General features: G+C 42.6%; 2 protein-coding genes across 7 annotated transcripts in view; one reads left to right on the top strand and one right to left on the bottom strand.

The window, feature by feature from the left end:
• The first annotated feature begins 139 nt into the window (after positions 1–139).
• Positions 140–18,021, top strand: part of Usp10 (ubiquitin specific protease 10) — a 27,687-nt gene continuing 9,805 nt past the window's right edge. For 2 of the 6 annotated variants that reach the window (XM_020945803.2, XM_086829789.1), the window contains exons 1-4: positions 140–313; positions 1,684–2,314; positions 2,380–3,336; positions 3,501–3,771. In XM_020945803.2, coding sequence (XP_020801462.2) covers positions 1,793–2,314; positions 2,380–3,336; positions 3,501–3,771 — 1,750 coding nt within the window. In that variant the 5' untranslated portion in view covers positions 140–313; positions 1,684–1,792. Of the gene's footprint in view, positions 524–567; positions 1,222–1,373; positions 1,488–1,683; positions 2,315–2,379; positions 3,337–3,500; positions 3,772–18,021 lie in introns of those variants that run through there. The other 4 variants (XM_086829790.1, XM_086829792.1, XM_086829793.1 and 1 more) reach the window with 4 other exon arrangements.
• On the bottom strand, positions 6,492–10,673 carry LOC110178619 (monocarboxylate transporter 14). Its single transcript, XM_020945804.2, has one exon. It carries the CDS (start codon positions 10,250–10,252, stop codon positions 7,802–7,804), a length of 2,451 nt encoding a protein of 816 aa, XP_020801463.1. The 5' UTR covers positions 10,253–10,673; the 3' UTR covers positions 6,492–7,801.

Genomic DNA, 18,021 nt, shown 5'->3' with positions numbered 1-18,021 from the left:
ATGCTGCTTTGTCCTCTTCTAACAGATGACGTGTCAAACTTGGCGCTCTTCCGCAGCGCTGCCACACTATTTAAGACATTCCGTTCTATGATATCGATAATATTGCGGTATCGATTCTGATTTATCCACTTCGTCTCTTATCGATAGTGCCATCGATGTTTTGACAGCACTAGTTTTTCGGCCGAAAAATAAAGAACAATAAAACGTTTGTGGCCCGCAAAAAAAACGGATCGGATCGGATCGCAGCCATTCTATTGAGAGTGCAGCGTGGTGTCCTCTCACCTGCAACCTGTGACCCCCCGCCCCCGTGAGCGTGAGTGTGTGCAGCAGTGTTAATTGGAGCAGCCTAGGCAGCGTGTAAAAGTTGCGGAATTATCGTGGCAAAGAGTGTGTGGTGCGAGCGAGAGGGGAAGAGAGCGAGTGAGGAGGAACGTCCGTCCAGCCGTCGCCGCAATTGCCGCACGCATAAAATATGATCAAATTGCGAAACCGAAATTGATTTCAATTGGCGACTCAACAAAAGGTACGTTCGATAAAGGCCCCCGCCGCCACTCCCGCTCCACCACCTCCTTCGCCCGCTGCCGCTCTCCTCCACTTTCCGTAAAATTCCTCAGCGTTCGCCGCTCTCGTGCCTCAACGTGTTCTTTTCGGTCGCCATTGGACATTGAATCCGATTCCCGGCACGGCATTTACATAAAGCCAAAGCCGCAGACTGCTCCAATTGCAAGGCATTTCTTTATTTAACCGAAATTCTCGCCAGACTGCGGCCTTTTCCCAATTTCCAAGCAAAAGTTATTTTCCAATTTCTTTTAACTGCCCTGCATCGGTGTGCGTGTGGCGGTGCGTATGTGTGTGTGTTGTGTTCGGCAGAGATGAGTAATTTTCAAGTTGGAGCGACAGTGACAGATGCCGCAATTGGCTCTACTAAAAATAAAAAGTGTCAGTAAAAGCACTCAAAACGAGTTCGTGGCTGCCGTTGGTGCGTTGAAAATTAGTTTTTCCCCGGTAAACACTGCCGACAAATCGGCCAAATTGGGCCTTTGAACCTGTTACATTCGTGACCGATATTCGTGACCCGGCGAAAAGTAATCATCTGCTCATCTCTAGCGGGCGGCTTACTTTCGGCGTGTGGCACACAGAAATTGGGCAGAAAAACACTGCCTCTTGCAACAGCCTGGTGATTTTTTGTTTTGATTTATTCGGAATTTTATGATGTGTCTGGTTCGTACCCCACCTCACGGCCGTCTGCCTCTCCCCGTCCCGCTCCCTCTGTTTATTTGATTTTCTTATTACATAGGCACAGCTGTGCAGCGTTGCCAGATTGCCTGCGCCAAAGTTCCGTCTGTGGCACGCGGAGTGGCGTGAATTGAAAATGAATGAAAAGAATCTTAATTGCAAATTACTTGCGTCCGAAATAAACGAAATTTATCCAACGCAGCCGAGATGTTAATAAACTTACTTAATATTTAATTTATTTAGAGTTTTCGGTACGTTCGGAAGAAGAAGACTGTCTGGTGTCACTCCAGTGATTGAATCTTTGGGCTCTTACGATTTTTAAAGCAGTTAAATAACTTATCGAACTATGTTGTTTTTATTTTATATAACTAGCCGAGTTCTTTCAATAATGTATTTCTCCATAGAAATATATTTTTAATGGCTATGTCCATCTCTCTCCCAAAACAGCAAACGCAAGTTCAATGTTTGGCGCCTGCTGCGACTCTTGAGACTCGTTTAAGCCACCAATACCTACCAATCAGGACTTAGCCAAGTTCCGCACTGAGGCTTTTTGGCCATGGCGCAGGAAACGCAGCCGCAGCAGCAGCAGGCGGCGCCGCCGTCATCAGCGTCGTCGTCTACACCGGCCTCCGCGGCAGCTGGCTCTGGAGGATCGGCTGGAGGAGGGGCTGGTGGCGGTGCCGTCACGCCCATTTCCACGCCATCGACGCCGCAGCCAACACCAGCCGGAAACAACAGCAGCAGCAGCAACAACAATAATAATAACAATAACGGCAACAGCAACTCCGGCACGCTTGTTTCGCCTTCGGGGAACAACAATCTAATGACACCCGTCCAGGCCTTCACTCCAGCTGGACAGCCTCTGTTCAATCCTCACCTGTACATGTCCCAACACGGTGGACATCCGCATGGAGGAAATCCGTACCAGGCGATGATCCAGACGCAATTTCCCAATGTGTTTGTGAACAATGTCACTGCCAATGTGAATCTGCATGGATGGTCGCACACGGTGCCCACTTATCTGCCTGGGGGAGCCCAGCCCCACTACATCGGACATGGAGACATGCCACAAGATCAGGTGCGTAGCGAGAGAATAGAAGTCATCTTAATTCCGCTAATATAATCCTAATTATTTTCTTTTAGGGCAACGCCCTGATGCCGCAACACCTGCAGCAATTGCCCATGAATATGGGTCCCCAGGGCGGATCCCCCAATCTTCACACTCCCGGAATGGGTGGACGCGGACGAGGAGGACGCGGAGGGCGTTCTCGCGGCGGTGGTAGCATGCGCCGCAACGACTACCATGGACCACGTCATATCCAGCAGCAGCATCAGCATCAACAACAGCAGCAGCAAATAGTTACCCTGCCACCGCAGCAATTGCCACCGCCGGATGGTGCGCCCGTATCCAATCCCGGCCTGCAGCTGCAGCCTGACCAAATGGGTCAGCAGCTTCAGGCGCCACCGGAGGCTCAGATGCAGCCCATGCCGTTCTACGCCCATCCTCCACCGCATGCCTATGCATACGGCCCGTATCCCACGCCTTACTTTGCGCCACAGCATGCCCAACTGCAGCCTCCGCCCAATCCTGCGGCGGCGACTGCCGCCCAGCAGGCGGCCGGGACACCAGTGTACATAGCTCCGGTGATGTACAATCCAACTCAGATGTACAACTACATGTACTACCAGCCTGTTATGCACCCGGCGGAATACCAATACTTGCCGGAAGATGTACAGGCTGGAGTGCCAGTGGATGAACGTGTCCAGCAGCAGGAAGGAGTTGTCCCTCAAATCTGGCACTCAGCTCCAATGTATGCTGAAGAATACGCCGAAGTGCTTCAACAACAGCAGCAGCAACAACAACAACAGCAACAGGTGGCCGTACATCCCAATGGCGGAGTTCCCAATGTGGGCGATGAACTGAACCACAACAGCTCCTCGCTGCCCTCCTCGGAAACGTCAAGCATGCTCAGTCCGAATTACCCCATCTATGATCCGCAAATGCACGAGATGCAGCACCAGATGAACGTCATGCAGATCTACGAAGATGGTCAGATGGCTATACAGCCCATACATCCAGGAGCGGCTCCCGTGCAACAGGTAAGTGATGATGCCATACAAAGAGGTTTGCTTCGGTTTTTGCAAGATTTAAAAGCGAAATCTTAAAGAAAACAATTTTAAATGTTGGGTAAATGCATAAAAATCGAAGCTGACTTCATGTAGAAATAAATTATATTAAAATATGTCTTCCCTTTTTCTGACAGTACGACGAGGAACTCGTCGAGTGCGGAGCACCTCCACCCGGCGCCATTCCGGTGGCCTGGACCGGTGCGATGCCCATGCCAGCGGATGGAGCTCAGCCAGCCTTGCTGCCACATCCGCCGCATCACATCCTGCAGCAGCCATCGCCTGTGTTAATCGAACAGCCGCCGCCGCAGCTTGTGCCGGTTGTGCCTCCACAGGCACAGGCACAAGCACAGGCCCAGGCACCGCCACCCACAACTCCACAACTGCAGCCGCTACAGGAGCAAATGGGTAAGTGATATTGCACAATATTGATTAGTAAAACCATTTGGGAATTGGTCCGATACATGGGAATTGACTGCATCATTCGTGCTGAGTTGCACTTTGGCTAATTTCTGCTTATAATCTCATTTCACTTGATGACTGTTGATAAGAATTAATTATTCATCGAAGTGAATGGTCTTTTCAACGAGTAGCTCCACTTTGAGCAGAGGTTGTATAAATATTATTGGAATTATATCCGTATTTTCACCTTAAGGTTGCAACTATACCTTGTTAACAACTATTTCGTTGATACTCAATTATTAATACATTTGTATTATGTGGTTAAAATCATTTAATATAAAATCCCTTAACTCCTTTTATATTTATTGTTGAGAGTTGCTCTTGCTTATATAATTTTCCAATACCAACTCATATATTGTCAATATTGTGTGCTGTTTAATGCTCTTTCAATTGATATTTTTTTAGTTACTAAAAATGTTTAAGTTAATTTTTATTGTCGGCAGTATAGTTTATTTATCTTGTTATTGTTTTGAACGCGGAGTCAACGACTGCTTTCAAGATAATCGAAAAGCAAGTCAGTTTGTGGACTTTTAACCGGCATTGTGACCAGAGTATCTGTGTTTCGTGTTGCTCTACGCTTACTTAATGTTATTTTTTCATATTGTATTTTGGAATTTGTCATGGCGTGCCTTCGATAGCGCCTCGCCTGGCCTGGTCTGGTCTGGCCGTCGTGTTTATATGCAATTTCTGCTTACTTTGGCCTTTCCACGCTCTCTTTTTCCTATATATATTTTCTATATTCGCCACTCTTCTCAGGTGTTGTCACATGATATTCGAATGGAAGAACAACAATGGGTCTCCGGGGAAACAACGTTGATGTCAACAAAATTTTGCCATAGTTTCTGGGCCTTAATTATTCGGACGCATGGACTGAATGCCTGTTGCCAGGCAGTTTCAATTGTTTTTGTGGGCTTGGATTTAGGATTTTTATTGTCGAATATCATCCCCTAGCGCGGAAGGGCCTCCAACAGGTGTTGACCACTTTGTTGTGCCTCCTCCCACTCACTCGAACCACTCTCTAATCAGCAGCAGTACAAGTGGGCTTCCGTCTAGTTCGTTCTCTTTGTTGTTATTTTTTTGTTTGCTCGATGTGTGTGCCAGTGTGTGCCATTGTTCACGCTTATCAATAGACAGTCCAAGTTGAAATGCTGGAGTAGGCGTTTCGTCCACTTGCATACTAATCGTAATTGAGTGTATCATGGATGAGGTTTCGGATTGATAAAAGGACAGGGATTCTAAACCAACAGGCCGAGCAAATGGAGCTTGTGTGTGTCCAAAGTCTCGTTCTTAATTGCTAGACAAAGACTAAACTGGGGAAACAATATGAGGATTTATATACAATTGGGGTTAGAATTTAGTAATATCAACATTTGTATTTTATTTATTGAATGTAATGTATTAATGGGAGGTTATAAATTGAAATCGAAAACAAGTGTTTTATTATTTAATTTCTGTTTATAAACAAATCGTCCGTTAAATAATCTTCAGTTTTGAGGGTAGGAAAGATTGATTATGTTGATGAAAAGAAATTAACACTTTAAGTTATGATAGATTGACTTTTAATTCATTTAAAGATTGAGTTGATCTTTGGCCCTTTGAAAGGATATGAAATAAAGTCCAATTGTAATAACTAAAGATCGATTACATATTTGGGCTCCATATCTAAAAACTATTTGAGGTAAGTGAGCTTTTTAAGGAAGTTAGGAAATAAATTATTTTATTTTAATAGATCATATTGAAATGCTATTTTTTGCTTTAAAGTAATTATATGAGGCAGATAATTACTTTTCACTTGTTGCAATGTTATATAGTTATATTTAATTGAATTATTGGTATAGTTCCCTTTAAGTTTTATGATACTTGTTGCTCACAGGTAATTTATCGATTTACGAGGTAGAATTACCCAAAGCTCTACAAAAATTCAACCCGTATTACGAATACCTCCAATGAAATTGATTTATGGCACTTGTTTTAAGTAATATTTTTATGACCACTGCTGTCTATGAAGTTGACAAGTATTGGAGGAGGTTCGATTGTTTTCCAGTTGCTGTAATATCTGTATCGGCGTTGACTTGGGTCTGTATTGAACAAGCTTCGTCTGGCCGAAGAGGTATTCTTTTATTGCTGTTTTCGCAGCACTTGGCTTGTTATATATATAGAGTTTGATAGCAAGTGTTTGTCCACAGACTAGATTGATAGCTGATATCGTCGGCGGCCCCCCCACTCCGCCACAATTAGTAATGTTGGCTAAGTGTAGCCATAACTCCCTCGTGGCCCATTGATTAGGCTAATCATTTTTGGGGCAGAGGGTTTTTCTAGTAAGCACGCCATGATCTGATTTCCCAGAGGCCCGCGACATCGAAGGGGGCTTCAAATTCGTTGATAAGCGCAATATTTTAAGTCCAAGGCGAACCTATGATCGATGGTTTTTAGAGCGCCATACATAGCTCCCCCAGGGAGATTATGAATGTGCTAAAAGTATTCACGAGTCCCCCCTTGATATAAGTACTTATTCCGTTCTTCATTAATTTGACTGTCGGCTAAATCCAATGTTGTTCTTGAAAAGCGTTGAATCAATTATTTCTTTTGATAAGCCTTTAATTAAATTTAATTAAATTCTTTAGAGTTAAGATAAATTCAAATTCCCTGTAAATAAGACACCTTGGTTTTTATAGTTTTTAAAATGTATGGCAATTTTTTTTATTTATTACTATTCTTCTGGCTGCTTTCATCATTCCTTCAACACTTATTGTTCTAAATGTTACTTTTGATGTGTTTCCCATTCGTTCCTTTCAGTTTGCTGTGTTGCCTTGTCCTTATGCGTATAACAGATTTAGAATATTGTTTGTGGTTTATATATTATTATTATTATTATTTATACTGTTTAATTAGTTTTTTAGCCGCGTGAACAATTTCGTTTGTATAGAACTGCACTTGCTTTTGCTGTATTGCTTCTGGTTTGTAGCCACTACGCTATATATTTATATATAGATTTGGATAGTTTAAAAAACAGACACACACAAGCCTTAAAAATTCATGTTGTTGTTCTCTTGGTTTGGTTTTTTTGTTTTCTGTTGCTGGACTTTAGTTTAGTAGTTAGTAACTTACACAAAAATGAGCCGTAAATTTGTATTTTGAGTTTTTGCCACCTAAATGATTAGTGTAAAATTGAAAACAATTTTAGTTCTTAATGCGGTTCTTTGTGTCGCTTCGCTTTTCTTTCTTTAATATAGTTTGTGTAGCGTTCAACTCTCTTTCTCTCTGCTTAAAAAATATACAATTTATTAGTTTTGCCATAGTTGCTCTGCCGCTTTTAAGTTAATCGGGGCCACCTTCCGGTTCTCGTTTCTACTTTGCTACGATTTACAGTTTACACACACGCTATATCGCTAAGTTATGACACATTTATAACACCTGGCCAACAACTATTATATGGTAGTAGTACGTACACAATAATTTTTAATAGTAATAATAGTGGTAATCATAGTAATCGTAGGGCTTTAACAAACAAATTATAATTATAATAATAGAAGTTGCTTTACAATATTTAGTGGTTGCTGTATAACAGTTGCAATCTACAAAAAAACGATCAGTATCAGTTTTCGATCGGTAATTTATGAGCGTAATATAGTTTATATATATAGCCGAAGGTTGATTTCTCTATCTTATCGCAAGCTAAGCTGAGTTCTCTTGGTAGAAAAGTTCAATTTCTTCATCTCCATCACGTCCTCCGCTCCGTCGTTGCCTAGGCTTAAAGGTATATATATATATATATGTGTGGTGCGGGGTATATATCTATATATCCGCCTGCATTTCCTCTGCTTTTGTATATAGGTGCGCTCGATCTCTGATCATCTCCTTCTCCACGTTATTTGCTGTATAAGTAAATAGAAAAATATCTCACCGGATCTTGAGCCCCCTCGCAATGACCCATAAATTCTTCATCATATTCTCACACTGATCCAGCTGATCCCGTTTAGAGCTTCGATTCATTCGTTTTCTGCGGGAACTGCGGATGTCCCTCCTCCTGCTGCGGACTCGCCAGCGTCTTGATGATCTTGGGCACAATGGTGATGGGCTGGTCCTCGTCGTCCTCGGCATCCTCGCCCTGCTCCTCGTCAATGGGCGTCAGAGTCTCCACATGTACGGGCGTCTCCTCTTCGGGACTGCATCGCTTTAGGCAGGGAGCCAGGAAACTGGTTATCGTGGAGATGGCGAACAGAGCACCGGCCATGTAGAAGGGCAGGTCATAGGTGTGCGTCATGTCATAAATGGCGCCTGCCAGAGGCGTTCCAATGAGGGCAGCGAATCCTCTGAACAGGATCAGCAATCCAAAGGCATTTGTGAGCTTGTCCAGGCCGAGCAAATCGACCAGGATAATTGACGTCAGCGAGATGTATCCCGAGATGGCCAGTCCAAAGAATATGGACATGGTGATGTAGGCTGCATAGCTGTAGCACAGTGGCGTCAATGTGACCGCAATGGTGGACACCAGCAGGCAACAGTTGTTGAGAAGCAATGAGTTCACCTGCGGCAGATCCGCCACCCAGCCGCAGAACACACGGCCCACGGTGTTGGTGATGCCAATGATGGACAGCAGCATCGCAGCATCGTTCTTGGGGATATCATGCTCCTTCGCCGCATCGACCAGGTAGACGAAGGGTACATAAAGGCCAGCCATTCCAAAGATATTCGAGACTCCGATTAGCATGAATACGGGATCCTTTAGCAGGCTCACGTCCAGCATGGTGTTCACAACGGATTTCACGGAATCGGGAATGCCCAGGCAGGGACACAGATCGTATTCCTCGCGATGCTTCTCGGCCTCGGCCAGGGGATCCAGCTTGGCCACACTCTGCATGCTTTTCTCGTACTTGGTTAGGGAGAGCACCGAGTTCCTGTAGTTGGTCAGCGACTTCTGGGACTGATATTGTGGCAGGTTGGTCACGGATCCAGAGTAGAAGATATCCTTGCGGGACATGGGACGAACCATTTTACCGCTACTGCCCGACTGGCTGCCTCCCTGTCTCTGCGAGAGCGACAGCTTGGAGGAGATGAAATCTCCGCCGGCACCAGCCTCTAAGTCACCCCTCGACGAAGCCCTAATGGCAGCCAACGAGGGTTGATAGCGCTCCGATGCGGAGGTCTTCCTCACCCGGCTGAACGATGGTACCGATCCGTTTTTGGGCAAGCTCTGGTGGTCGCCGGCCAGGAAAGCAGGCTGTGAGGCATTCCGGGTCATGGCATCCTGCGAATGATACGGGCTGTTCTCCGACTCTGAAGCCCTGTGCTGCCGACGGCCACCTCCAGCTGCAGATCTGGCGGATAACTGACCATTGCTGTCACCATTGGGCGGCGATTGAGCACCATTCTGCTGATGCACATCGACCACTTTGGACTCTGTGATGGTGGGCAGCGTAGACACAGGATGGAGGCCACCGCCTCCGGCCTGTTGAGCCAGTAGCTCCAGATTCAAGCTGGAATGCACACCGGGATCCGCATTCAGTGGCATCTTCAGTTTACGCTCCATGGTTCCATCCGGCAGCTGCACCATAAAGTGAGATCCCGCAAAGGAGCCGCGTTCCAATTGAAGCTGCTTCTCCTCGTACATCCTTTGCATCAGGGGCTTCACCTTCTTCTTCTTGGGATAGGTTAGGGGTCGCATCATAGCTCCAAAGATGGCACAGTTGAGAATCAAACCCGCAAAGATGAGCAGGGCATTCTTCCAGCCGTATTCCTCCAGCAAATAGGTGGCCAGCGGAGCAAAGGCAAAGGTGCCAAAGCCGGAGCCGCAGACGGCGATGCCAGTGGCCAGACTCCGCTTCGTCTCGAAGTAGTAGCCCACAGCCACCACTGCTGGCAGGTAGATCATGCCGAAGCCAAAGCCACCCATGAATCCATACGTGGCCATCAGCATGCTCACATTGGAGCTGAAGGTGCTCAGGACGAAGGCGATGCAGGCTATGATGCTGCCGGCTATACAGACTGCTCGGCAGCCATATTTGTTGGCCAGCGCCGAGACAATGGGGCCGGCACTGAGGTATACTCCGGACAGGAGGCTGCCCACCCAAGCCACGGTGCCTTTGCCCTCATGGAAATACGCCACAAACTCCTCGAGGAAGATGCCGAACGTGTAGGCAATGCCGTCCACGATCATGTTGCACATAAAGCTGGCGAAACAGATGACCCAGCCATAACCGCCGTCCGGCGGCGGTGGCAACTCCCCGTAGTCGCTCACTTCGTCATCGTCCTCATCCTCATTGTCCTGGTTGTCCTCATCCTCGGGACTCTGCTCGGCGGTGAGCCTGGCCGCCTCTTCGCACGCCAGCTCGCTGTCCGTTCGCTCGAAACGACGCAGGCGGGCGGAGGAGGCGGAGTTTATGTTGCTGCCGGCATTGCCGGGATTCGAGGTGTTTATGTCCACCATGGTGCACCGAAAATTACACCTTGTTACGGCGAATTATTATAATTCGATTTCCCGGGCTTCCTCGAATTTCTTGTTCTGCACACACACACACACGCGACGGCGGAGGCGGTTCGCGAAGAAGTTAAAGTGTGAGTGGAGAAGGACAGATGGAGGAGCAGGAGGAGGAGGAACGTCCGATTGGCGTCGGTGCCCGCGTGCGAATGGCCAAAGCAGCGGAGGAGCAGCAGAGAGCGAGATTCCGCTAGTGGAACAGATGGGGGACGGAGAGAGAGAGAGCGTGGGGGGAGATGATGATAGAGAGACCCACCGACGGAGCGTAAGTTTTATCTTGGCTCTCTCACACTTTCATTCACTTGGCTCACTCACTCGCGCTCTCCCACTGCAATTGTTCTAACTGTGCTCTTGTTTGTTTGTCTGTGCGTGTGCATGTGTCAATTGTTATTGAGTTTTGTCGCCGTTTTTCTTTTTGTTGTTTGTTTTCGTTTTTAAGTTTGATAAATTCACAGACGATAGAGGCGTATGCCTATATATTTAAGTAAATATTTAAATGGGTTTACGAGCGATTAAGAACTCCTCTCTTTGTGCGGCGGGCCAAACAGTTTGCTTTTGAGTTCCTCCCGTTTGTGCTTTTTGGTTTACTGTTAACTTTTGGGGTTATTTGACTTTTCTGCTATTTTTGCATTATTTCCGCTTGGTTTTTTGTGTATTTTTAACTTGCACTTGCAGCTGCAGTTGAGGTCACTATAAAATGTTTGTTTTCCTTGCTTTTCCGCTGCCTTTTCCTTGTTTCTTTTTTTCCGACTGGTGGTGTTTTTGTTTTTATTCTGCGTTTTTCCCTGCTGCTGACTTTGTTTTCCCCTCCTGTCTATGCCGTGTCTTTGATTCGTGTGTTTTTGTGATTTCCTCAGCTTTTTTCGGGGGTGCTGTACGTACGAACGTGTATACGTCGTAATTGCGAATGCAATTGTATAATTTCCCGATTTTCAGCTTTGAAATTCAATTGGAGTGCACGGAGAGAAGGGAGGGACCAGGGGGAGGTAGGTGCTGGCGAAGGAGGAGGAGGAGCGAGGGGACGAGTGGTGGTGCGAAGCGTGTGATCGATAAAAGGCGCTCACACAAACACACTCACACCTTCGAACACTCGAGCACTTTTCGCTGCAGTTGCATTTTTGCCTCTGTCTTTTTATTGTGTTTTTATCGAGTGTCCGAATTCTCGGGCAGAATAACAATCTGCGAATGGATTCCCGATTTACAGTCCGGACTCGACTCCAAATTCCGTCTTTTTAGCCGATTCTCTGTTCTTGACTGGTGCGCCGTTCGCTGCGAAATGAAAATGAAAATTCCTCGTAACCAGCGACTGTTATACGATATACAAAGACAAATTCAAAATTTGTAAAAACAGACTGAACACGGAGCACGCTCCCAATCTAGCCCCCTGGCTCTCTCTCGCTCGCTCTCAGTCTCAGTGCATTTGAAGTTCAAGCTCATAGAGCGCAAGCTCCGCTCTTTTTTATCTGTCTCTCTCACTCTTACTCCTCTGCCACCCAAGGGGGTGGCTCTCTCCCCAAACAGCTGATTTGGCCATTGCTTTTGAGAAACAAAAACAAAGGCACAATGAGAGATACAACGAGAGATTGCAAAGCAAACAACCCCCGTCTCGGCCCAAGGGTTGTCTGTCTTTACCTGACTTTGCCCCGTTTTTTTTTTTTATTGTATTGTCTTTTCCTTTGAGAAAGAAAGCCAGAAAAACCGGTAACCGCCTGCCACATGGCTACTGCTCTATTGTCTAACTGTTCTACACGTATACCAGTATCGCGGCATCAAAGAGCGCCGAAACTGTTGCTCTTTACTCGCGATTTAGGTTAAAGGTTAACTATATTTGCCCCCCGAAAGCAAGGAAAGACTTTTACTTTTCAAAAACCCACGCTCACACTCGCACAGCAGGCCGTCTTTCGCAAATGGCACAGAATTGTCTAGAACTTTAAGATTTAATTTATTCTTAAGGTAAAGTGTTGCTATTTTCTTGGGTTTATATGTATGTACTTTTAAAATTAAATAGGGCATAAATGTCAAAGGACTTCAGAATGTATTCTTAATGTAAAGTTATTGCTTACGTTAACTTGAATTAAAATTCTGGAAAACTGCTTAAACTTTAACTCTAAGTTTAAGGAACTCTTAGTCTTTATAATATCTTTTAAGAACTAATGCATTGTTTTTATACTTCCATGTCTCTTTTAACTATCTAACTCCCCATGAAGTTGAAGTTTTAGAAGCTCCACTGTACTTTCATATTTGTTCGTGTGAAAGCGGTATTTTCGTCTGCCGCCTTTTAGGCGCCGACAAATTGTATAATCCAGGCATTATCTTAACAGTTGGCTCACATATCCCCAATAAAATGCATTCGACACGCAGCTGATAAGGCCGCTCCCCGAGATACTTTTTTTTGAGGGGCCACCAGATACTTTAGTTATTTTGTTTATCTGCTTGGTTCTTTTTTTATTGTTTCGACTGTTGCCAGGCTGTAAAATCGTAGAAATGTGCTTTTTGTGCTTCACCGTCTGGTTTATAACAGTTTCTTCATCGGTTTGGTTAGCACTTGGTTTTATAGTTCGCCTCAAGAGATACTTCTTGGGGGTTCGGAACCCTTGCTCTCTTTAAGGTTTCTCTTTCCGTAACACTCTCTCTCTTTCTCTTGGTGTGTTAACAGTGGGAGGAGGGATGTGTGTATGCGGTTCTTCTTCTTCTTCTGGGGCGGTTGGTCAATGTCATTCATAAAAATTCCATGTCAAATGAAGGAAAAAGACGACGACGACGACGACGAAGAAGAAGTAGGCAAGGAACACCACGGCACACATGTACCCCGATATTGTGGGTCAACGCCAGAGGGCGCCACTTTGGCTTCTCTTCCTCAGGATTCGTTTTATTTTTTTCCTCCTTTTCCTTTTTCCTAACTCGATTTGTTAGCTCTGTTATTAAAGCATTACGCGGGACTCAAATGGCCAACGCCTCCTGCAATCTCGTCAAGCAATCTTCGTGGCCGCGAATTACATTTAACTCAAACTTAAGTTGTAATTTAATGGTTGCTAAACTGTTATACCGCAATGCGTGCACTGGGTTTGAATTTTTATTAAAAATGCATGGAATACAAAATGCAAAACCGCAGGATATTAGGAAAATGAGCAGCACAAGCAGTATGCCTAAGCCATCCGATCCCCGGCGTGTGGTCGCAGTTGCTGCAATTGAAAACAGAGATTGGGTGGGTGGGAAAATTGTATGTTGGTGGGTTGGGAAATTCCTAGGGGCAAGCAGGTGTTTTTACGAATTAGTTGCCCCATTTAAAGCAGAATTTGGTGCACTATTCTGTGCCAAAAAAAATCAAATTCATCCAAGTGGAATGTGGGGGAAATAAAAGACGAAATAGCTGATGAAAGGTGCACTGGGGAAAATAGGGAATAGATTTTTATGACAGTTAAGATTTTACAAACTTCTAAAAAATTTTAATAATCACTATAGTGTATTATAATTTCAGTCGGAAGCTTAAAACACATCGAAGAAGTTATTTCCGACCCTATTAATCATATATATTCTTGATCAGCATTAACAGCAGAGTCAATTTAGCCATGTCCGATAAAAATTTTTTTTTTTGTAATTGTTGCAAATTTTTAAGGGGTTACATCGTTAAAATTTTGAAAAATTGTCAAAAATTAAAAAAAAATTTAATGGAGTATGCAGATTTGATATTCTAAGAAAAACTAACATAGGACAGTTTTCCGAATTAAAATTAATGCTGTTTTGGATAAGTTATGAGATTTTTAAATTTTGATTTGTCAATGAAATTTCCATATAAAAATATCAATTCATTTTCTGCTTAGTTATGATCGAATTCCGATTCGATTTTATAATTCGATAGCAAACTTCAAGAGTATATAAATCTCGGCTACCCGAATTTAGTTTTATTTCACTCTATAGAATATTTGTTGAAACTTTTTAACAGCCAGTTAATTTGTTTTAGAAAATTTATAAAAATGATTTTTTTTTAAATATAACAATTATTCAACAATTTTATAATTTCCTTAAGCAATTTCTTTACATTTTTGTATCTCTTAATCCCATAAACACATCTTTAGATATCCATTTTCTTTTAGTGTACTGCTGCTCACTTTGTGTAATGAATAAACTATCCTTGAACTATTGAATCTCTTCCTAAGAGAACTGAGCAGAAAAAGAAAGGGCCCATAAAAAGACATCTCCAGCTGGCCCAAGAGCTTTCTTTCTTTATTTCTTTCTTTCCTCGTTTCTTGTTCCTCGTTGCCAAAAGGTTGAATGAACCAGCAATGACTCTTCAATAATTGCACCGCCACCCCATTTCCACGGGGCCCCCGCTTTTCCTACAATCTGCGCTTTCTTTGTTAATGAAAATGAAAATTGCGCATACGACGTGTTGTGCAGTCAATGCTTTGACGCTCTCGCTTTGTTCCGCAGCTTTTTTCTTGATTTTTTTTACGCTGACAACGCTTTTCCTTACATATGTAGCTAGCAGATACAAAACGTAGATACATAGCGACAGATACAGCTTGTAGAATATTGTGTTGTTATATTATAAAATGACGCAGTTTGTCGCTTTGGCTGTTTTACCTTGCTGCTGTTTTGTTTTGTTTTTTTTTTTTTTTTTTGCATTTGTCGTGTCCCTGCTCAACTTGTTGCTTTGCTTGGTATGCACCGAATGTATCTCTACCTGCCTGCAGGTGTATCTGTATCTATGGCTGTTGTAGCCGAGCCTGGCCTCAGTGCCGGGGCTGTGTATCTGTCAGAAACATGGCGAATCTAGTATCTACAGTCGAACTAAGATGGATTAAACTTCAATCTTGAATAAAAACACATTAAATGAAAATACTGGTTAAGAATCTTTTGGGGAATCCTTCACTATATCTTTTTGTAAATAGTTTAAGGTAGAATTTTTCTCCAGGACCTTTATATTTGATATTTTTACCTAGCAGAAGTTGGACTGTATCTCATTCTCCTTAATCTGTTATACGCATTTATATGTTAATGTAGGCGGCAAGCTGTGGGTCCTGTTGTGCGAATGTGTGGGCCGCTGGCAAAGGATACATTACAACGCGTGTCCTTGGGCTGCTCTCAGCTGTCACTTCACCTTAACTTCCTCGACACACAACCATCGATGCTTATCAGGTGATGATGCCTTAAAGCCACTTCGAAATAAACCGTCAACAGCCGCCCACTCGTAAATAATTCTACGATAAGGTTGTGGGGAAAATCGTAACCCCATCTATTACCACCAAAAACTTTATAGTTTGTTTTTCCTTTGCGACGAAGGTCGTTTTGCTGCCTGGCTCACAGAATTATGCAATTTCGCACTCAATTTCACTTATTGTTTTTAGTTTTCGAAGACTCTTGTGTTTTTTTTTGTGTATTCCCATTCTTTGGGCATTACTTATTGTAAATTGACACAAATGAATTCAATTGAATTGCTGCCACAGTAGCAGCAGTAGCAGTAGCAGTAGCAACAATTCGTTTTTGGCCCTGTTGCCAGGCAGCGGAGACTGTGCTCATTCTCCTTTTGTTTTCTATATTGTTTTGAGTTCCCACAACCCCTTCTGCTTCAGTGATCCAACGCTTGAGTAGATTACTTATCAATTTCATTGGAGCAACAACGATGAGGGGGCAGTAAAAGAGCTGGGAACATGTTTTGTAATGAGAGAGCAACTCGTTAAATCGCATACGGGTCAGTTCAATCAATAAAGTCTCACATGGCACGCATTACGCATACGCCTCGTGGGCCAGAAAAAATATATGGTTCTCATCCTGCAGTTTTTCAATTTTCTTCCTTCACATGCAAGTTTTTCCTTGGTAGCTAAACACGGATGTCCTTGAAATTGTTTTCTACTTTTTTTTTGCCGTCTAATTAGGCTAAAGCACGATAAGCTGTTCTATTTTATACCCTTACAGGGTATTCTATTTTTAGTCAGAAGCATAAAATGCATCGAAGAAGTCATTTCCGACCCTATAAATCATATATATTCTTGATCAGCATCAACAGCCGAGTAGATCTAGCCTTGTCGGGTTGAAAAATAAATTTTTGTAACTTTTTGTAAAATTTTATTGTAAGTTAAAATTTAAAAAAATTCGAAAAATTTGTAATTTTTTAAAGATTTTATTTGAGTATGTAGATTTATTAACCTCTTAAAAACTAACACAGAACAGCTTTCCGAATTAAAATTAATGCTTTTTTGGCTGAGATGAGTTTTTGAACTTTGATTTAAGATTAGTTATGATCGATTTCCATTTCTATCCTATAATTCGATTATAAACTGCAAGGGTGTATAAATTTCTGCTTCCCGAAGTTAGTTTTTGATAAATATCTGACTGAAAATTGTGGCATTTCCCAGAAGTATTTATAGAAACCTCGGTTCCCGTTTAATAACGCAAATAAAATCATAAAACTTTATAGAAATGTTACCAAAATACTTTTTATAGATAGCTATCAATATTTAGCAATTACTTTATTTATAGTTCATATATGAAGACTGTACTTAATAAATCAAATATACGGAAACTATTTGCTTTATAGAGAAAATATTCCCGTGGGAAATATAAAGAAGTCATTAGATTGACATTTTCACACTATCTATACATGTCATAAATGCATACTATGCAGTATTTTTTATACATGCTTCTTTGTTCTCCAAAATAAACTCTAACCGCCGCTCTTTGCTTTGGTTTCTTTATTATTTTTATTCTTATATACGTACATGTATTTATGAGTCAGTTCAGAGGACTGATTAACAACTAATCAACAAAATGAATAATGTCAGAGAGAAGGAAGAAGAGGGCCATAGGCATAGAATTATAATGTGATACATTTAATTGTTGATAAATGCGTGATAATTTCTTTGTTTTGAACCAAAGAAAACGGGTATAGCATATATATAGTAAAGAACCAAAGGGGATTTTTCTACTAATTCTATCTTAATTTAAGCTTTTAAATTGAAAAATTGTTGCTAAAAGTTGACTACAAAGAAATTATAGGTCATATGCATATTAATTAACAAGTATTTGTTGACTAAAATATTATTTTTAGTCATGGAAAACTGGAATCACACTCTAGGCTATGCTCTAACCTTACAAATATTTCGATTTCTACAGATTACATTTAATATATTTTAGTAATCTCTAAAGTCTAGGCTTTTTCAAATTTATATAGTGTTAATTGTGTTGTGGTTTTAAGCTTTTCATACATTTTAAAGCAAAGAAAAGGCATATTGTTTTTGCGTTTAACTGTTGATTTTCTCAATTAAATCGAGCCGTCGTATCGTGTTTACAATTTGTTGTTCTCTTGAATCGAATCGAAGCTCAATAAGCATAAATTACTCATAGATCGGCAGCGGGTTCTTCCCTCCTTTTCGATTTCTGTTGCTAACTAATAAAAAATTGAATAAAATCGCGCGTTCAATAACAGCAACAAATGAGAAATGGGGGAATGAATGCCCGTAAGTGACCCATTTCTATTTGGATGATGATTTTGTGTATCCGAATCAATTGAAGAAACGGGCAAACAATTACAAAATCTCACTTAATATCTGAAATTCTATATATGTATATAAACAAACAAATGTGTGTGTATAGTTTGTATGGTTTAATGAAGTGCAATTCGAGAATGGAAAACAAATTCATTTGAATTAATGAAGCTTGGCGTGGGGTGAATTGTTATACTCTGTCTATGCGTATAACAGATGAAACCGAAAGCAGAA

Source organism: Drosophila serrata, unplaced genomic scaffold (assembly GCF_035046125.1).
Source record: "Drosophila serrata isolate PLE 108 unplaced genomic scaffold, ASM3504612v1 contig_217, whole genome shotgun sequence".
NCBI lineage: Eukaryota > Metazoa > Arthropoda > Insecta > Diptera > Drosophilidae > Drosophila > Drosophila serrata.
Note: the sequence above shows the minus strand (reverse complement) of the source record. Positions and strands in the feature narration are given on the sequence as shown.

What these genes read in the sequence shown, in the direction of transcription:
- LOC110178619 (XM_020945804.2), bottom strand. Translation starts at nt 10,252, where the DNA reads ATGGTGGACATAAACACCTCGAATCCCGGCAATGCCGGCAGCAACATA.